The sequence below is a fragment of the Echeneis naucrates genome, chromosome 19 (genome assembly GCF_900963305.1).
Source record: "Echeneis naucrates chromosome 19, fEcheNa1.1, whole genome shotgun sequence".
Lineage (NCBI taxonomy): Eukaryota > Metazoa > Chordata > Actinopteri > Carangiformes > Echeneidae > Echeneis > Echeneis naucrates.
In genome coordinates, this window is record NC_042529.1 from 15,790,985 (window position 1) to 15,810,931 (window position 19,947).

A 19,947-nucleotide genomic window follows, 5' to 3' on the forward strand; every position below is an offset into this window, starting at 1 on the left:
ACACATGGTCTGTACTGCAGGTGGGGCTTCTAGTGGAAACTATGGTGGCATCTCAGTGAAATGTATCTTGATTGCATTACTCTGTCAAGGTAACATTCATTTCACCAGTCTAGAGCCAGGTACACATGTCTGGTGTGAGGCCTTATTATGTTTAAGAGATGTTTCTTGGGCAGATCATATCCGCTAACAAGCCAATAAGGCAAACAACCCAAATAATGCTCATACATTTTTTTTTTTTTTTTCATTTTCAACATATGTGGCTACAGTAGATTATGCTCAGAGGCAGCAGATGGAGAGACTCAGTAGTATTAGTGAAGAAAAGGGAAAATATAAAACTCACCAGTCTGGTGACGAGGGGAACCCCAAAGTGCCAGAAGTGCTCGTTGAGGAGCCCGCTGTACACCACGTTTCCAAACAGAGCAATGCTTCCTGGTTTGCACAGACCACTTCCTGGCTTGGATTCTGCAAAATCAACAGTCATTTTTAAGCAGGGTGTAAATAAAAATTGTCACAAGTGAGAGGTTTTTCACAAAATAAATCGATTATTGTCCACAGTATTGTATTTCATATTCATACCCACAGCTCGGTGCATACTGTGCTTCAGGTGTATCGTCCACTAAACAGGACCACCAACCGACGCAGGGTTTTCTGCAAAACCATTCTGTTCTTCAGGTCATATGATCTTCACAAGATGATGCAAACACGTGAGCAAAAGCTTGTAATTCTGTCTATTTTCAGGCTGTTCTTATTTTCCAGAAACACTCTTATTAGATCAAAAGGGGTCCATTTCATCCCAATACAATACTGTTTACATTTTACAAAGTGTATTTTCTCAGAAATAAACAGTGACATTAAGTTGTGTTGTTGTTTGCTTATTTTCTTTGGTGATTCAAATTCAACAGTTTTATCAGATCAGATATTTGAAACCTGACAGTCAAAGTGTCAAAGTTTACTGGATTATAGGCTACACCTTGACACATAAATCCAGCCTGCGGTTCATATTAGAGTTTTTGTTACAGGTTAGAGTCAGGAAACTGAGAAAATTACACGCAATCTCCGTCAAACTTAATTCCAATGGTATCATAAACTACAAAAACTCTGCTGCATCAACAATGCCAACAGTACATGATATCAGTTGTCATTAATTCACTTTAATTCAGTGAATAATGTGATGGAAGGACAGAATAAAGCCCATCCTGCAGCCATTTGTGTGCTATCTCTGAATGTGGACCACCATATTCGTGTGGACTACTCCATACACTCCAGTGTATGAGATGCATATTTAACATTTACATAAACGCTGATTAAATATCAGTCATGCAAAGAGCATTGCTGGTCTGACTTTATATACATTTGATATAAATAATATGATAGTGTCGCAATCAGAAATATTCTAGCTCCTAAATATTTTAGGGATTTATCTATTAAAAATCTATCAAACCACAAAATTCTGCTTTGATGACTTCTTTATGAGTTGATTTACAAAATCAACACAGTGAATGCATGATGTAGTATTTGTGTGTACCGGCATACGTTGTTAAGATAGCCATGTCACAATTATTCAACCCCAATATAAGAGTTTTTTTAAAGCCCTCTGGCAGTTTTATGCCCTAAAGTGGAAACATAGTAAAGGTTTTGGGAACTCTATAATGGTCTTTCATTTGCTTGAGCTGTGATGCATATATAAACCCCACACATGAAGGTATTCAAGGCGAGTTGCAATCATGGGACAGACAAAGGAGCTTCCACAAAAGCTGAGAGAGGAGATTATTTCATCACTTTAAGGGCCTTGATTATAAGAAGGCTTCCAAAAAATTACATTCCAAGAGACGCCACTGGGAGCGTTATACAAAGATTAAAATTTATGGAACAGCTGCTAACCTGCCTGTCTGTGGAAGAAAGACCAACATTTCATCAAGGGGCCTTCTTTCATCAAGGGACAACTAATAAACCCCCCCATGTTAAAGCAAAACACCTACAATATGAACTGACAAAGATTGTAACATGTTTCATTGGCAACAAGAATACGTATAATAATCTTGATCACAAGAAACATTAAAAGTCAAGGAGAACATGCAAGGAGGAACTGGGATGAGACTGCAGAGATTTGGGAGACAGTTCTACTGACCAGTCCAGACATATGGACCAGCGGTATGTCTGAGGTGCTTAAGGTCACGCTTATGACCAGAAGAATACCATCTTGACAATCAAACACAGAGGTGGGTCATTGATGATGCTGGGCTGATTTTCTGAGGCAGGAATTTGCATTCTTCTTCACACAAGTCACTATAATGTGTTTTGAGATGAGGGGGGTTAAAATTTCTTGCAAATGTATATCTGTGTACTTAAATTACTTTAAGATTTTTTAATGGAGCTCTAGCAACAACTCTCCTTATCGGCTGGAAAATGCAACACATTGGTTGCTGGGACATGACAAAGTTATAGAAGTCAGGTGTGGATTGTAAAGTTTGATACCATACAGTACCAATATATAACCTTAAGCTGATACAATGTCCATAAGGAACATTTATCAATTTGATTTTTTCCCTTTACTGCCTTTATAAATGGAATCACTGTCACTATAATTTGGGTTTTATGACAAACAGTTAAACACAAACACACACAAATCTTTCATGCCAAAGTGAAAACAGATTTCTACCAAGAAATGTCAATTGATGTTAAATAAAAGTGGTTAATTTAAAATAGAAATAGAGCTTAGATCTTCACCCATGTGCATAGTGACTGACCGACTGCAGCGAAGGTCTAACTCAGTGTTTTTGCCCAAGGCACACCTATATACACACTAGCTCTGATAACACATGTTATCACTGTCACCACTATCTTAATTTACTTATACTAAATAAAACTTGACAAACAATTATTATTAATATTATTGTGTTATTATTATTTCCACTAATTATAACCATATCTGATTGAGCTCAGCTCGATTTTTCAGAGCTAAAACAAGTGACAGAAATCAACTTTATGCTAACAATTTAACTTAGTGTGCTGGCCAGGTTTTTATTTATCAAAATGTGGAGCAGATGGTTCATTATTTACATGGGACTGTGCTGTTAGCTGGAGGCTGGAGCTAACTAACTGTTACTACCAGCAGTGATTAAGACTTACTTTCTTGAAAATTGCATATATCCATGCTTGTAGTTCCCTTAATGCTGCTCTCTATCTGGTTGCGTGCAGCATGTATGCTAGTAGGTAAGGTGTAAAGTAGCAGTGAAAACATGGACTGGATTTCAAATATTGTGGGTGTTCCCTATGAACAACTGGAACATATTGGATAACGAAGCACTGACACTATCACCGTCAGTCTATTTAAGTGAATAGTAACAGGTTTATATTATTCTTTATTTTTAAAAAATACCAAATTATTTAGTAGACTTAAGAATATTTTAGGGGGGCTTCAGCCCATTTGGGAACTACTGGTCTAGCCAATTGGTACTAATTGTCTCCCAGTCAGTGAAATAGAAAGTGCAGTGGATGAATACATTCTTCAGTGATTTTTGTGATCTTGGAGGGTCAGTCACTGGTTAATAAGTCTTCCTGGCAACAATTACACCATGAAGACAAAATAACACTCCAAGCAACTCTGAAAAAAAAGATTATCAAGAAGTTTAAGTCAGGGGATGGATACAAACAAATTCCAAGACACTGAACATCCCTTGGGGTTCCATTAAATCCATCATTAAAAAATGCAAGGAGTATGGCACATGTAAATCTGCCTGGAGCAGGCCATCCTCATAAACTGAGTTCATCATCAAAACCTTTTGGTCAAAACAGTCGTCAGCAAATGACAAAAATGAAGCGAGAACCAAGAACAAAGTGAATATGACAAAAACTAATTAAAATGTAAGTGACGTTTTACATAAAAGAATAGCCAGATGTTGACTTGGAAAGAAAGCCAATCAGAGCTTTTTTTTTTCATCTGCATGAGCCAATAAGAGCTAATCTCTTTTTGATGATGTGGAGTGACTTAAAACACTTTGTGTGTGGGGAAGTGAGCAGCAGCTTTTCTCTGCAAAAATTTATTTGAAGCCATTGATACCATAAAGAGGCAAGCAAGGGTCTTAGATAGCTTTACATCTGATGAAAGAGAAAACAAGATCTGTTCAATCCCTGCAAGCCAGATTTAGACCTATGTATACTGAGTTGAAGGGGGTTGGTATTTATTTGATTGCTTATTTTATATAATTTATTTTGATATGACAAAATATGACATTACTTTTAGAAATAAGTATTTATTTTGGCTTCATAATTTTTTTGTAAAAATGTGTAAATAGAAAGAAAGAGAAGGATAAACAAGAAGGAAAACGAGTCCATTTGTAAAATTAATAAAAGGGGAAGGCATCAAAGGGGGTGAATACTTCTTATAGGCACTGGATATAAGAATAATAATAAAAAAAAAAAACAACTCACAAAAAACCTATACAAAACAGAGAAATCTCGATAGTAAGGACTCAAATCAGGAAAGGACCAAAAAACAGATATCGATTTTACAGGAGGGAAAAACACACACACAACACACACACACACACACACACAGAAATCACATAGGCCTCCCCAAAATGCAATTTAAGGTTCTTCAGCATTTGGGAAGTGATAGTGTCACATTTTACTTTCTACCCAACAGTACAAATTACTTAAAATGTACTTATTATATATTGTTACACACTATGCACATGTTTGGTCTGATGTTGGTGCCTGAGTTTTAATGGCAATGTTTTTCTGGACTAATTGTTTCAGTGAGTTCAAATAAACCAATCTGAGTCCCAATAAATCTCTTCAAACACCCTGGCATGAGTACAGGCCTTTATTTAGGCAACTGTGAGAGATGAGCAGGCCACTGCCTGAATGGATGTAAAGTGTCAGTGGGCAGATGTAATTACAGCACAACCATTAATACTAAATGTGATTGCAGTGTCCAGCAATGAATTATGACATCTAAATAAGGAGAGCAGGTAAATGAAGCTCTGCTCTTGGGTTTGTGAAAGAAACACGGGCCAGCTCACACTCCTTTCTCACTGCACCAGTTCTTCCCCCTCTGTTCCACAGTCTGGACTTGGCTGGATTCTCCTGGCTCTGCTAAGAATGAGCCTATCTTACATTCCATCACTCTAAGTAGTTTGGCATAAGCACGCACACACACACACACACACACGGTTATGGCCTGTTGGCTTGGTATGGCCTGGTTCTTTGGCAAGTGTGTATCTGCTAGGCTGGCATCCCAGTCAAGACCCCATGGGTGTGTGCATGTGTGTGTGTGTGTGTGTGTGTTTGAGAGAGAGATTACTGCTCAGTCTGCTTCCTAACTTGGCTCACCTGATGCTGATGGCAAGAATAAAAGGAGAGGAGGAAAAGAAAATATGATTTGGGCATATGAAGGTGTTAGGACGCCTGAGGTCTTTTGCATAGGCCTTTCACGCACGCTCTCTCTCATACACACTCATATACACACATTTACCCTCTGTCATTTTTAAAGAGTTGGATGTGGCCAATACACCCCAACTCGAGACCACTTTATCACCTCCTTTCCTCTTGCGTTCAGCACCACTCTCTCTCCAAGCATTAGCTCATTTCCTAGTGTTTATAACTCTCCATTCTCCCACCAAAGGTAATTCAACAAGAGTGTGTACGTGTGTGTATGTGGATGTAAGAGAAAGGGAAGCATAAGACCCACAGCAAAACATAGAGACTTATAGTGGTGTCAGTAATCTTTTGATTTTTTTTTTTTTTCAGTGTGGTTATGTTGACCTGTCATTGCAGTTAAAGCAGAGGTGCAACTAAGTGGCTCCAGGACCCCGTGACCCAGAAACGGAAAAGAGGTAGAAGGCGGATAAATGGATGGATGCATTGCTATGTCAATTTCTATATATAGTAATGACATTTAGAAAATGTGAAATGTGAATTATGTGTGTAACTGATCAAGAGCAGAATGTAGTTATAAAAATAAAGAAGCACCAGCTCAGTTAGTGGATTACTAATTCCTGTGAATTATAATATAATGTCTTCATAGGGACTTTAATTCATAATGTCTGTACAATGAATTAAACTTTCTAATCATTTAAAATATGAATATTTTTTAATCATTTGGTTATTAACTGTGTATCTACAAAGCCTTGCATTGTTTGTCCATCGCATCAGTACAAACAGTACACAGCTAACAGTGGCGACCGAGCTTAACGGGAGTCAGGAGTTATCAAAGAAGGCAGTCACTGGAACCAGGGTGGAGGGATTGGATTTGAGACACCTTAGTTGTGTTCTAATTCAGGTGAGCTGCACTTTCGTCCCATTGTATCACAGCTGCATCACTAGGCTGCCCCATTTCAATGCTCATTCGAGTGCAAAATTCTCCCGAACAATAAAGGATCCGAAGTGGGGATCTTTTGTTGCCCAACTTATCGCAGAATTACTTGCACGTCGGTAATGAAAGTAAACAACACCAACAGAGAGATACGCTTTCAAATGTAATTATTGGGTCTCAGCTTTAGTTGTTGAAAAGAAGGGTCAAAGTTTCAGTGAAAGTGAAGCCGCATTTTGCCAATGCTTCAAGCAACATACGCAACAGTAACGGCCACATTAAGGCACACTGTCTGTAAATAAGGTGGGTGCTCAGCAGAATGATCTCGAAGTTAAAATAAGTCCTGAAATAACACTGGGGAGCAAAGAGAAATCTCACTGTCCATGAGTCTACACTTTCATATCATGGAGCACTGTGTCCATGACAGGGCAATACAGGACAACATGACTGTGGACACACTTGTCTCATTCAGAGTCCTGGCTGTGAGCTGCTTGTGCATCCAAAGTCTCAGAGATCTGATGGCAGAGTGAGGAGAAGTTTGTTTGAGCTTATTGCAATGATTACGCATAGAGAGATATGGACAATAAATTATTTTAAGCACTAGAGCTGATTCATTTATTTATTGTTTTGTGATAGAAACTTCAAATCACCTCTACAACAAATTAAACATGTGCAAGTAACTTTCTTTGTAGAATTTTACTTTGGTGAAAGTGGCTTACAGATTTTTTTATCTGGAAAATAAGGAAAATTCACTGTCCCTTTCTTACTTATATTTAGTGACATATATAAATAGCTGAGTTGTGCCGACTTGGAATATGCAGCGCACTGGGTGACAACAGAAAAAGTCTTAGTGTGGTTCTAATTTAAACAGAAAAACAGGATCTTTCTCTAACCTTAAACAAAGTGCCTCTGCCCCACCAACCACCCACAAATTCCTCTGCTCTTTAATAATTTAAGGCTTCATACATTCGATGTGTAGCATCTGAAAATAATCCAGCCAGTGATTCCATCTCCAACAAAACATGATTGCTGTGGCATTTTAGCAGTTGAGGTTTGCTTAAACTTGTGGCTTTGATGATATCAGATCATTTTATGAACATATTTGTGAACAATTAATGTAGATAACCAGGCCAGTCAAATAGGCTCACTAAACTGTTACTTCTACAGTATCAATACAATGTGTGTATAAATTACAGTCTTATGAGAGGTCTCTTGCACTTTTCCACCCAAGTTGGCAAGTCACAGTGATGTTGCCCCTATTGTTTTGTAAAAGGCCATTTTGAACCCTTCTGTTATTAATCTGTCTGTTGGTTACCTCAGCCAGCTTCAAACCTTCAGAAACCATGTTTGGAGGAGAAGGTGGAGCTGATGAGGAGTAAGGGGAAGATCTGACCTGCTCTGTGCTCACAAGTTGACATGCTTCTTAATCACTGCATAGCAACGCCCTAATTAATACCCTTTATTTTGTATTTTTCTTGAAATGGAGCCATTTTAAAAATGGGCATCGTATTGTATTGAAGGACATTTGAAACTAGAGACTAAGATCATACACTCATTAGGAAAATGTTTATTGAGCTAATAAACCAATGGAGAAATTGAGAAATTTTTCCTGTCGCCCTCAGATAATCATTAAGACAAAGCACAGGTTTCCATCACTGACTTCATTTTTCAGCCTTGGAGTCTACAACCAGTCTATATCACCATCAAACTTCCAGCTTTATTGCTCATTATCACAATATGTCACACATTTGAACACATTTCTCAACATAAAAAACCCCTGACAATGAGGAAACTTTTCCCAAATGGCATATAGACCATAGCAACAAGGTGAAAACCTATAGGTTCACACATTGTCCTCCTTAGAGGTGGCTGCTTTAGGATGACATGCTGATGTTTCTTCTACTTTCTCACACACCGTTGGCAGCACCTCGCGATAACTGTGTCAGCTAAAAGCCTAAAATATTAAAAAGTACACTTCATCCAGAGCCATTTATTGAACTACGCAGAGTGGAAACAGAAACTTCTTGTGCTTCTCATCAAACAATCCAAAAGAGCCAATAAAGACTTCACAGCCCATCAAGCCGAGCAGTGGATTGGTCAGCAATGTTACTAATAACTGCTGATGAAAATCATAACGGCCAATAAAAACCCATGGATGAGCTGCTATGGTTTCCTATTACCAGCCAGTCATCTGGAGACTAATGTGTCTAGGACAGCATCTTAGCTAACTACAGTGGAGATTAATGCCACACTTCTGCAGAATCCGCCGACTTAAAAAGATGCTGTCTCGCTATAATAAAAGGATAAACTCAGGAAGTGACTGATCTAGTATGAACTCATGTCATGCGTGGTGTGATTAGTGTGTTTCAGGGATGTTCAAGTAGACAAGCTGCAAGAAATGTATCTCTACCCCGTGTTGTATGGTGCATTCTTAGACAAAGAGCAAAGTTAAGGAGAGACTCAGTCAGCAGGAGATGGACAGGAGCTGCTGAGCTGCTGTTTTGTTTCGTTTTTTTCTCGATTTGTGTGACATTTATTAGATAACATCAAAATGGTAGAGGTTGGTAAAAGTCAATGGCTCCTCCTAGGCTTCTTTTCATGACCAAATGTTTGTTTGGAAACATTGCTATTCTGGGAGCTGTTTTTCTAGGCTGAATCCCAGTGTAACTTACCAATGCATGGCTAAATCAATGATTAGCATCCTTATAGATTAGCTTCAAATCATAAAAAGGACCTTGACAAGTCATGTGAAGGAAGTAATATGATTCAATTACGCTCTCTAACCTTCCCTCCAGTATAAAAACCCATACGTGCACACGCCCACACATACTGCTGTGAAGAGCAGCCTAATAAAACAGCTCTTAATTGGCACATAGACCAGTGAGGCTGACTACATGTTTATTTAACATAGTGCTGCACTTATAAAAAAGTAAAACAACTAACTGGTTATTGAAGGACATTGCATATTTGTAGCATGCATGACCTTCTCCATGTAAAGAGAATGGCCCATACATTGAACTGAATGACAAAAATAACACCAGAGCTTCATGTGCTGTTCCCACAGTAGATTTTTTATTCAACTCTTAAGGGAAAACACACTGACTGTCAAATATATTTGGCTACTGCAGCTTAAAGGCTTCATTAAGGCTTCATTCACTGTTGCTACTCTGAGCTCCAGCCATCTTTCTTGATCTCAAACAGGTTGACTTGGTCGCTCACTCACCCAGTACACAAAACATTCAACCGTTTTCGAGCCAGATTGAGGCTTATCTATTTGTTCATACCATTGACTTATAAAGTATTCAGAATCAGCACAACCTTAGCTAGTTATATATGTCACTAAATAAAAACGCTGCAACATATTTGGAGTCAGCCAAGACACCGACTCTACAGCAGAAGGTGTCACCAAATCAATATGGTTATCAATTATTGCATAGTTTTGCTGAGAGCCACATGATAAATTGGCATGTCACAGAATCTCTAGATCACGTAACGCTGCCGTGAGGCGTGAGATGCAGTATGTCCGCTCTCACACATTAACAAGCAGGCCACGTGCCATGCAGCCGGTGTGTTCCCAGCCTGAAGCTAAATAACACCAGTGACTAGAACAACTAGTGAAACAGGCCTCGCACCAGTGATATCCTAGGTGCATGCGTGTCCCTCTTCATGCTGTGCCTGTTGATTATGATCCAATCCCCCTGGCTCCAGGGCACGTATTAAAACATAATAACAGCTACCTGGGACTGCTCTTGATTCCCCCTACGGACAAGACTACACGAGAGTTGGTGTGTGAACAATCCTTCAAACAAAAGCTGGCCTTGGTATCATTTCACATCCTTAAATCACTTTACTGCAGTTTACCTTCGGGCCTCCAGCTCACCTGACTGCTATTTCTGCTGTTTGCTCATTTTCTTTCTTGCATTCCTGCTCTTATGCCCTCTCTTTCTTTGCTTGGATTTGGCTTGTTCTTCTTTACAAATCATTCCAACCTTCTCTGCTCCTCATTCACACTTTTCCTCCATTTCTACTAACTTTGTGCCACTCCACCTTCACTGTTCTGTTCTTTGCCCATTACTGCTTTGTTCCACCTCTTTACCTTCTATATCTTATGCTTAAGTCTTTTCCAGCTTTTTGGCCTTTCTTTCTTCTCTTCCTCACTTCCTTACTGTTCTCACTGTCTCATCTCAGTCGCTTTGTGACTTCTTCCATCCTTTCATCTCGTCCTGCAAATTTCCACCATCCCAGCCTTCCTTTCTAGCTTCCCATCCTCCATCATCCCCTCCCTTGGCTCTCCACCGGGGACAGCTGGTTAGGTGGGTCTGCCTGCTCCTGTCAGTTTAACCGGCATGGCTGCCTGGGCCAGCAGGACTTTGATGCGCTGCCAACTGCCTCAAGGTCCACTGCCGTGCCAGACCAGGGTGCCTTGAGCAATCAACCTCCTTCCTACCATGCCATCACAGACAGTGAGCGGCATGAAGTCGCTGTCTCCCTTACCCATGGAGTATGTCAGGCTGGAATTCGCCAAGAGACAGGCAGAGGTAAAGGAGGGAGACAGACTGATGGAGGGAGAGTAGCTGTGTATATATGGTTGTGCATTGGTCTGAGGTTGGAATTGGAAGGGGTTACATCAGCTCGGATCATCACTCTCTGCTGATGATCCAGCAAATTAGCGGGAAACCCCCAGAGAGTCCCGCTTGTGATGAAGATGCCAGATTTTAAATTGAGATATGAAACACAATCTCCCAAGTTTAGAAACAAATGGTAATGTTCTCACAATTGTACAAGAGAGAGGGTGAGCCAAGGAGAGGCTCTGAGACACAGGCTGACACACACAGATAAAAGCTGTTCTTTGTAGTAAGAGGCTTTTGAGCAATCATTCACAATCCGACCAGATCCCGTGCAAGAGAATCAAGTTGGCATTGAGCTGGTGGCATTAAGTCCTTAACTCGAATTATCACAAATAATATAATGTCCCCTCCCCTCGAACCACCTCAACTCACTCGGCTATGTCAACAGCTGCTATGTGAGGATTCCCATGGGACTACTGGGGCCGCTGAAGCTTTGTGCTGGCTTCTCCTCATGTCGCCTGTTTATTCTGGAGACTAAGCACTACAAAGCCAGCTAACTGTAAAACAATTAGATTAGCATAAATATGTTCAATTATACATGCAGATTTAAGGCCCAGCGCCTTTTGCATCAGGGAGAGAACTGACTGAATTATTCAGACTGTACAAATATTAGTTAAATCAGATCGAAACAACAGGAAGCAAATATGACTTCATTATTTCACAGTGGCCTGGGAGTGTACCATATGCCCCGGTCCACATTTGTTAAACATATTTTACCATGTTTACTGACTGAGTGCCACAGGGTTAGAGGAAATATGAATATGCACACAGAAAGGAAAGCTTGTAAACAGTTAACAGGAGCCTGATGATGGCACTCTCAGTCTTATTCAGCTCCAACATAAAACAACTCAGTGAAATAATGCTCACCTGTTCTGATAGCTCTGGCTCAGCCCATGTTCAATCTTTACAATTCTGTTAAATTTACAGCATTATTTTGTGTCAATCATCACTACCCGCTTTGATTTTTACTGCGGTCTTCAGAGCTTTTTACATAAGTCAACGAAAGCCTGAAAAACAGCACACTGGTCAATAGCTGAATAAACCTGCAATGACTCTGTTTGGCAATGCCACATTAACACATCAGTCCGCCCCTGCTACCAATGTTTCAATGCCCTGTGACAAAGAAAAGCAGGTTCATAAATCTTTATGCCTACATAGGGCACTGACAAAAAAAGAAGAAAGAAAATAAATGCTACTTCAAATGACTATAAATAATTAGCATGAGCCACTTGTATCTAGTGACAGGTAGCTGAACTATTTTGAGCAGAAAAAAACAGTCATTCTCGCACTTTGGGATCGATGACGTTATCAGCTGAGAATAGGGGCGCTGTAGTTTCCCCAGTCTGTTTCTCTCAAGAGCTAAATGATTTCTATCAAGCAGAACAGAGGACATTCAGCAATAAGAATAAATACCTGCACGATATAGTAAAATTAATAACATTTAATACTAATTTTGAAAGTACATGGTTAACTGACAGTTCTGGTTTTGTGCAGAATGGAGGTTCTGAAACCAATGGTGACAAAGGATGGCTCCTTTGTGCTATTATAACTGCTAATGCTAGTTGTTTCAACAGCTGCTGAAGAAAGTCCAACTGAATGCTTGCTGGGTTGCCCAGCTTTTTAGTTTTTCCAAAGCCTGATAAATAAATGTCATCAGTCACTGCTATGGCAGCAGCAGACAGTGTCCCATACAGAGAGAATGAGCTCTTATTTGAATTATTGGTCGTTCCTCACAACCCTGGGACCCATAGGTCAACTGCCCAGTTAGTTACTGGTTAATCTGTCCATGAGGAAACAATTGGGTGAAAACCGGTGACTAAATACAGCCCAGAAATAACTTTCAAAAAGACACAATGGGAGGTTGTCCCATGTGGAGAATTATCACGTGTCCTGGAGTACAATGTTAAGGATCTGGTAAAATTTTCCAACCTTAATATTTGACTTCATTGTAATTATACATTATTGCATCCTGCAATTGTTTTTGTCAAAATCAGCTGGGCCTGCAAATATGTCAGCAACTTTTTGATACCGAAGAGAGTCATACAATATCTCTGTCATGGCAAGAATGTCTGATTGTTGTCTGTGGTTACAGATGTTGGCAGACCTCTTGCTACAGAGCCTGTGCCTCAGCTACGTGTGTGCATTTGTGTGGGGACACTAAATGTGATTCAAACTGGGTTTCTCCGATGATACAGGTCAGTATGAAAATATCAGCGCTAATAGAATGGATTGTGTGCATATACTTAAAGAATAGAGACACGGATACACGCACAAAATCTCTCCACACTGACAAGGAGAGCAATAATCTGCAAGGTCAAGGGAGCTGTAGTTGATCTAGTTGGTGAAACATATGTGTAGTCTGTCTAATGCACACTCCAGGGAAATCATTAACTCCATAACACCAGATGTATGTACATCACCGGATTCTGTATGTGTGTGTGTGTGTGTGTGTGTGTGAGTGTGTGTGTGTGTGTGTGTGTGTGTGCAGTGCACAGGTACCAAGAGACCCAGAATAGTTATTTCATGCATGAAATGCTCATCCCATTGGTCTTAAAGGAAGAGAAAATCAACCTTGGAAGGATGCATGGCTAAAGGAATGCAAAGAAGGAGGGATGTAGCAGAGAGGGGTGGAAGAGAAATAAGGGATAGACATGAGTAATGTATTATAAATGAGCTTAATTTTACAGTTGAGGGTAAAGAAAATGCATTTTGTAATTCTCACTTTGGTTTTAAAAGCGCACCACACTTAAGTAATTCTCTCATGCAAAACACATATACACAAACATCCAAACTTGTTTCATAATCTCTTATTGTAATAATGCGTGACCCTGACTCCAATAACCACATTTCAACCCTGAAGTTGTTCACTGTATCAGTGTAGGTCTCAATCTTATCCTCCCTACAGTGACAGTTGGTCCCTGGGGTAGTGTGTAGTCCCCACTAGAATATAAAAACCAGCTCACACACACACACACAGACTGCCTCTGTAACACTGTCCCATTGCTGGAAGTTCACAGTAATTGAGGACTACTATATGCAAATGGTTATGTGTGGCAGTCCTGGCCTTCAGCTAGCTCATCCTGTCACTGAATTTGTATCTTTGTAAGGGGCCAGTTTCAGATCTTATGCTCTTATGATATTTTGGACATTCCTCAAGTTCACTCCTGCTCTCTGGTACCAACTGAACTGGACTACAGCTGATACTGATGGCCCTGTTTTGAGAGTGTTATACAAGCGCTGGACCACTTGATCTCCCTAAGCTCTGAAGTTAACTCATGACGCATTAGTAATGAGATCAATAATATTTGCCTTTTTCAAAAAAAAAAAAAGAATAGGCTTATTGTTTGAAAATGAAAATGAAATATTTCTGTTTACATGTAGCTGGACAGATGCAAAAGGTTGGTGTCTAAAAACTGGTTGGTATCCAAAGCTTTCAAAATGTTAATGGTTTTCCCTTATTGCCCTTAAAAGACATCCTTTTCAAAAAGTGCAGTCCATCAACTGCAATAACATTGGTACATTCTCCCAGTTTGAACTGGAAAATGCTAAATTAAGAATCTACAGAAATTTGCTTTTAACACAACCCATATCAGATTATCATTCTTGGAAAAAAATTGGAATATCGGTGGACAAGTTGAATGTACTGACATATAGCCAACACTCTCTTCCTTTTACTATTAATTTCACTTATTTCCTTCTCCATCACAGTTTTTTCACGTTTTTCCACCTTATTATTCCCAGCATTTCTTTAACTGTTTTCTTTGTTGGCCTTTTTTTCTTATCATCAGGTCTTTTTCTCCATCTGGAGTGCTCTTCTTTTTTTTAGCATTTCTCCAAAACTTCACATGCATGCACACATACAGAAAGAAATTTTTCTGTACAGGGTCACAAATACACACACCAGCGATATAACTTCATTCTCTTCCTGTTACACAAAACTGGCTTTATGTGCTTCTGCCTCTGTTCCATGTCTATAAATTCTCTCTCTCTTTCTCCCTCCTGGTATAATGCACCACCTGCCAGGCTGTTGCTACCAGTCTACACCATATAACTAACATACTGTGCAGGACCACAGGGAGGGGGGGGTGAGTAAATAGGAGTAGAGGAGGCAAATGATGACCCATGATGTCAAAGTGGTATTCTTGACTTTTTTTCCACACACTTCATTCCTTAACCCTATTCCTATTTACATACAATTTTACACAGCTTTTTCCATTCTAACCTACAACATGAGACTTGCCAGTTGTTTTCGCTTCCAAAAATGCTCCTTCTTTATTATAGTGGGTGAACTAATCTATTTGGACTACAGTTGATACAACAACTATATATATATACACACACACACACTGTATAAAAGTACTAGGGGTGTGCATCTCTCCAAAAAAGATGATTTCATCCATATCTAGATACGTGGTGTATGATGCATTCAGGGACGATATCTTTTTTAAATGGAACCATTCATTTTCATTCGATTCAGTAGGATTTGATGCAATTTGATGACATATGATACTGTTCCTAGTTGAAAATAATAGTCATTCTGAATTATGAATAGAGATAAGTCAATACTACAAATATGAAACTGCTCAAATTCAAATAGCTTAATCTTAGACCAGGAACAAGGATTTTGTTTCTTTTGACATGTGAATTCAGAATCATATCATGGTTAATAGTTTAAATATGTTGCGTTTTAAAAACTTTACAAAGGACCTCTGACAATGAAAACCAACTTAATAGGATGATGTGAATTGTGTCAGACTATTACAGTATTTTTTATAGAAGGACATTTTGTCTTTTCCTTGCAAACGGTGTGCGATTTAACATTAGTTTGACAAATCTCACAAGACTTTTATAGGTGTGTGTGTTTGAGAAAGAGCGACAGCTGCTGACAATCAGCAGATGGAGGATTCAGTATCACAGCAACAACAAAAGACCAATTCATAACTTTATAATCAGGCCTTTGGCCAGTTCAGGTGGCATTTGGACTGATCCAGCAGGCAGTGTACCGATGGACTTTTTAAATCAAAGCATATTTTCTCAATCAAATAGATTAAGACCCTGCGCAAAACTCTCCAGAATAAGCTGTCAGTAGATCGTTAATTGCATAAAGTGACAGGCGAATTCAACAGTTGACCTTTGCCCTCTATCAACTAGGGCTCTACAGTTAATCAATATAGGTAAGTGCAATGCCCACGTTACAGCTTCTTCAAAAATCCCCAATGTTTTTGATAAAATTATACTTGTTACCACATAATTGTTCATTGTGAGCAACATTAGCATTATTGTAGCATAGAGATCTCCTCGGCTACCAATCATAACTTACATGTGTAAAATATTTTGTCTGCTTGGTACAGAACCTGACAAAATCACATCGCAATATTATTCAAGAAAATCCTATGCTAAAAACCATCAAGATCATTTGGTTTAAGTTGACATTCAACTTCCACCTCTGGTTACTTTTAACCGTAATTCTCATCTTTTCCAAACCTTCCATCAGTCTAGACCATTTATTTTGTTGGACATGGATCTTTTACCTTTTCTGGTCTTTATTTCAATTTTATAATCCATTCTTTTGTGTATTCTATTTTCTCCCTTTCCAACATGAAAGGAGGCATGTCCAGGGTTAGGGTATATGGAATATGCAAATCATGTTTTCCCTCTCTATATTTTCTAGAACTTTCCATTTCGTTTTTCCATCTCTTCCTTCCTCTCTTCCTCTTTTATCTTTCTAATGAAGGTAAAGATTAAAGTGGCTTTTGTCTTGGGTTAAGGGTTCAATGTCCCACAATCACTCATCCCTCTGAGTCTTGGCAAAGTCCTGGCAGGCACTGCCGGCCCCCATATGTCAGTCTGCGTCCAGTCCTGGACTGGTCTGGCCCGAATGGGGTGGATTGGTTTGGCCTTTACATCAGTAGTCCAGGTGGATGTGGGCCATTTCTCTCATCTGTCCAATAGAAAAAGAGCCACTAGGGGACCCTTTATGCAATAATGATTTACTGGATGACATGATATATGTGTAATTACTGGGAATGGCTCTCAGAGAGAAGACACATCATATCACACATGCCAGCCACCAGTAATCAGCTGTAATTAGGTGTTGGCTGGCACACAGAAAAATGTACAGCACTGGCTATAGTTATTATGCTGTGCCAAGTGAAAAGAAAACAAATCGAAAGTTTATGAATATTGCTGTGTTATTTGCTTGTTGTGTTTTTCCTTTCTTCTTTGACTGCAGCATGCTCTGACACGGAGACGTCCAAAACAAAAGTCAAGCCATGGCTGGGTCATAGTACTCCATTACAAAATATGTTAGTATAATAATTGATTTTGCCAAATACGTTCTGGGAGCAACACAGTTACTGCCTCTTTAACACTGAGTGACAATGGTTGTGGCAATAAAAACTGCACAGTTTACAACCTAGGCACAGCACTGGATTGTGAATTATTCCAAAATTAAAGTTTTTTTTGGCCTACATGTTAGATGAGTAATATCATCCAGCCGTCCATCCACACTGCTGATCTTTAGAGGCTTGCTGGTGGGGGCTGGTCCTGATCCCAGATGACACTGGGTGACAGCTGGGTACACCCTAGACCCTTGGCCTTGCCAAGTATAATTATCAGTTTTTGCTGTGTTTAAGTTAAAAGTTCATCTTTTGGAGCCCTAGGTGTGCTCCAGGTAACACTAGAATGCATGATAACAAACCCTTTTCCACATATATCTTTATCCTTCCAGCTAAGAGTATGAGACGTTAGTAACTTTGACCAAAATGTCACCAAAGAAACAAAAGCATGGTGGTAGGGAGGTCAGTTAAGGATTACCTGGCCACAGACTACTAGGTCACAACTGGAGGAGTAAGAGATAGTATGTAAATTAATGTACAGCTTGGGTACTTCAGCCCAGAACCTGAACTAGTATTAATTAATTAATTAATTTATTTATTTATTTATTTTTATTACAAATTGTACTGGGGAGATTAAATCTCTTTGACCCAAGTCAAGGTTTTGGCTTATTTTGCAGAACCCTACAAAGGTTCATTACTAACCTGGAAGTTCAGAGAAATACGGTTTTGATTCGACTTGATTGCCATGTTTGATGAGCATACACTGCCTTTTCTTTTTGGTAACTCTTCTTTTCCTGTCAAAGTCTGTATTTGGCCTTTTTTGAAAGTTACTCTGTTGTTCCAAAGTAAACCTTTTTCGCAGCCAATAATTAGATTTTGTATTTAATGATATCCTTTATTCCAGCAGCTGCTGCAATGTAACATATGCTACAAATGAAAGCCTTTGCCATAATTCTGGTGTCTATTCTACTGTTCTTGTAAAAGGCCTCACCTGCTAATAACTGCTCTAAGCAAGTGCTCAGTGTAGTGATAGGAACCAAAGGAAAAGGTGTTGAAAGGTCACCCCCATATGGCCTCCCCACTGTTGTATATGTGCCACAATGTGCAGGAGAAAACAAAGGAGGCCAGGCAGCGATGTGGACAGGTAATCAATAGTGGACTTACTGCCTCATAACTGGTCTGGTTAGGAACTCTGTCTCCATCTCCGAGCACGTCATCACCAACTCCCTCATAGAGAGAAAAATAGGCAGTGGAAGGCTTGGGAGAGCAGGGAGAGAGGGAGGGGGAGGAGAGTGAGGCTACTTAGTTATTCAGCAAGCCAAGTGCACACAAGGAGAAAATTCACTCACAAGCAACCATAGGCCAGTTTCCTATCCACTTTTCATAATCTTACAGAGAGGTACATCAGCAGGGACATTACCTGATACTTCCAACACCTCAGTGATGGCAGCTTGACCAACTAGCAGTGTGACCACAAAATGTAATCAAAAAAAGAAAAGAATCACAAAAACAATTTGGAAATTTGGAATGAACAGCTTTTCTCATCTAGTACATCTCAAGTGTTTTCATCCTTGAAGAGGACACAGAACATGGCTAAAATATGTTCCCATTCGATTTATGTTTCTTATCCTGGTCATGCGGAAGCCTCAACATGTTTTAAGCCCCTGATCTTCCCACTTCCAAGGATGCTGAGCCAGACAGAAGCACAATCCATATGTAACAGAGTTATTTTTAAGACTCGGACAGGAGTAAAGCCCAAAACAGACGAAAAAAAAAAAAAAAGACACAACTTAGGTGAAAATTACCTTCTTGATAAATAAAAAGAAAAACTAAAAGACAAGAAATTTGCCTAACTCCTAATTGAAAAACAGGAGAAAATGGAGTATGAAAGGAAAGGGCAATGGTAGATCTCATGTATTTCCATTATACAAAGCATTAATTCATCTTCTACCAGTTATCTGTTTACGGGTCGTGGGGGGTGCTTGAGTCAATCCCACATTCACAACATGATTATGTTGTATTCCCACTAAGCATTAAAGGTTTAAAGCCCTTCATCTTTTAATTTCTCTGCAACTTTGCGCTCAGTCAGAAAATATTTGTTGGTATGTACAAACCATTAAATGAGACCGTTAATGAATTATAGCAGTCATGCCACCATTAAAGACACTGAAAAAGAAGTGAAAAAACCTTATTTTTCCCAACCTGTGGATGACAGAAGTTACAAGTATGAATTTTAAACCCAAATCTGAATGGACAGTGACAATCCATAGAGCAGGGTCCGCTTAGAAGCTTCCAAGAAAGATTTCTACATTTTTTGACACAGACTGTTCCTCTATCCAGTTGGGGTTATAATGAAAGTTATAATGAAAGTGTAGAAAATGTGCTGTGTATGTATGCACCATGTGGGTACCTGGCCACCTGGACCTTATCATATCAAATCGAATCTAATATATTAAAATATAATACATCACAGGACTCCAGAGTCGGAAAGTGTCAGTATTCTCAAAAAAAATTTATAATCAAATAGTTTAACATCATGATACAGATTATGTGGTGTGATTAATAACAAGTTTTATGACTGTTATACAATAAAACCATTAAAGAAATCTGATGGTTATTTTCCATTGCCATGTATACTGGAAAATAGTACTCTGTCTCAGCGAGGGAC

General features: G+C 39.3%; 1 protein-coding gene across 1 annotated transcript in view; it reads right to left on the reverse strand.

The window, feature by feature from the left end:
• The window catches only part of rbfox3a (RNA binding fox-1 homolog 3a), a 555,532-nt gene that overhangs the window by 173,289 nt on the left and 362,296 nt on the right, over positions 1-19,947 (reverse strand). The window contains exon 5 of the mRNA XM_029527245.1: positions 341-462. Coding sequence (XP_029383105.1) covers positions 341-462 — 122 coding nt within the window. The remainder of the gene's footprint in view (positions 1-340; positions 463-19,947) is intronic.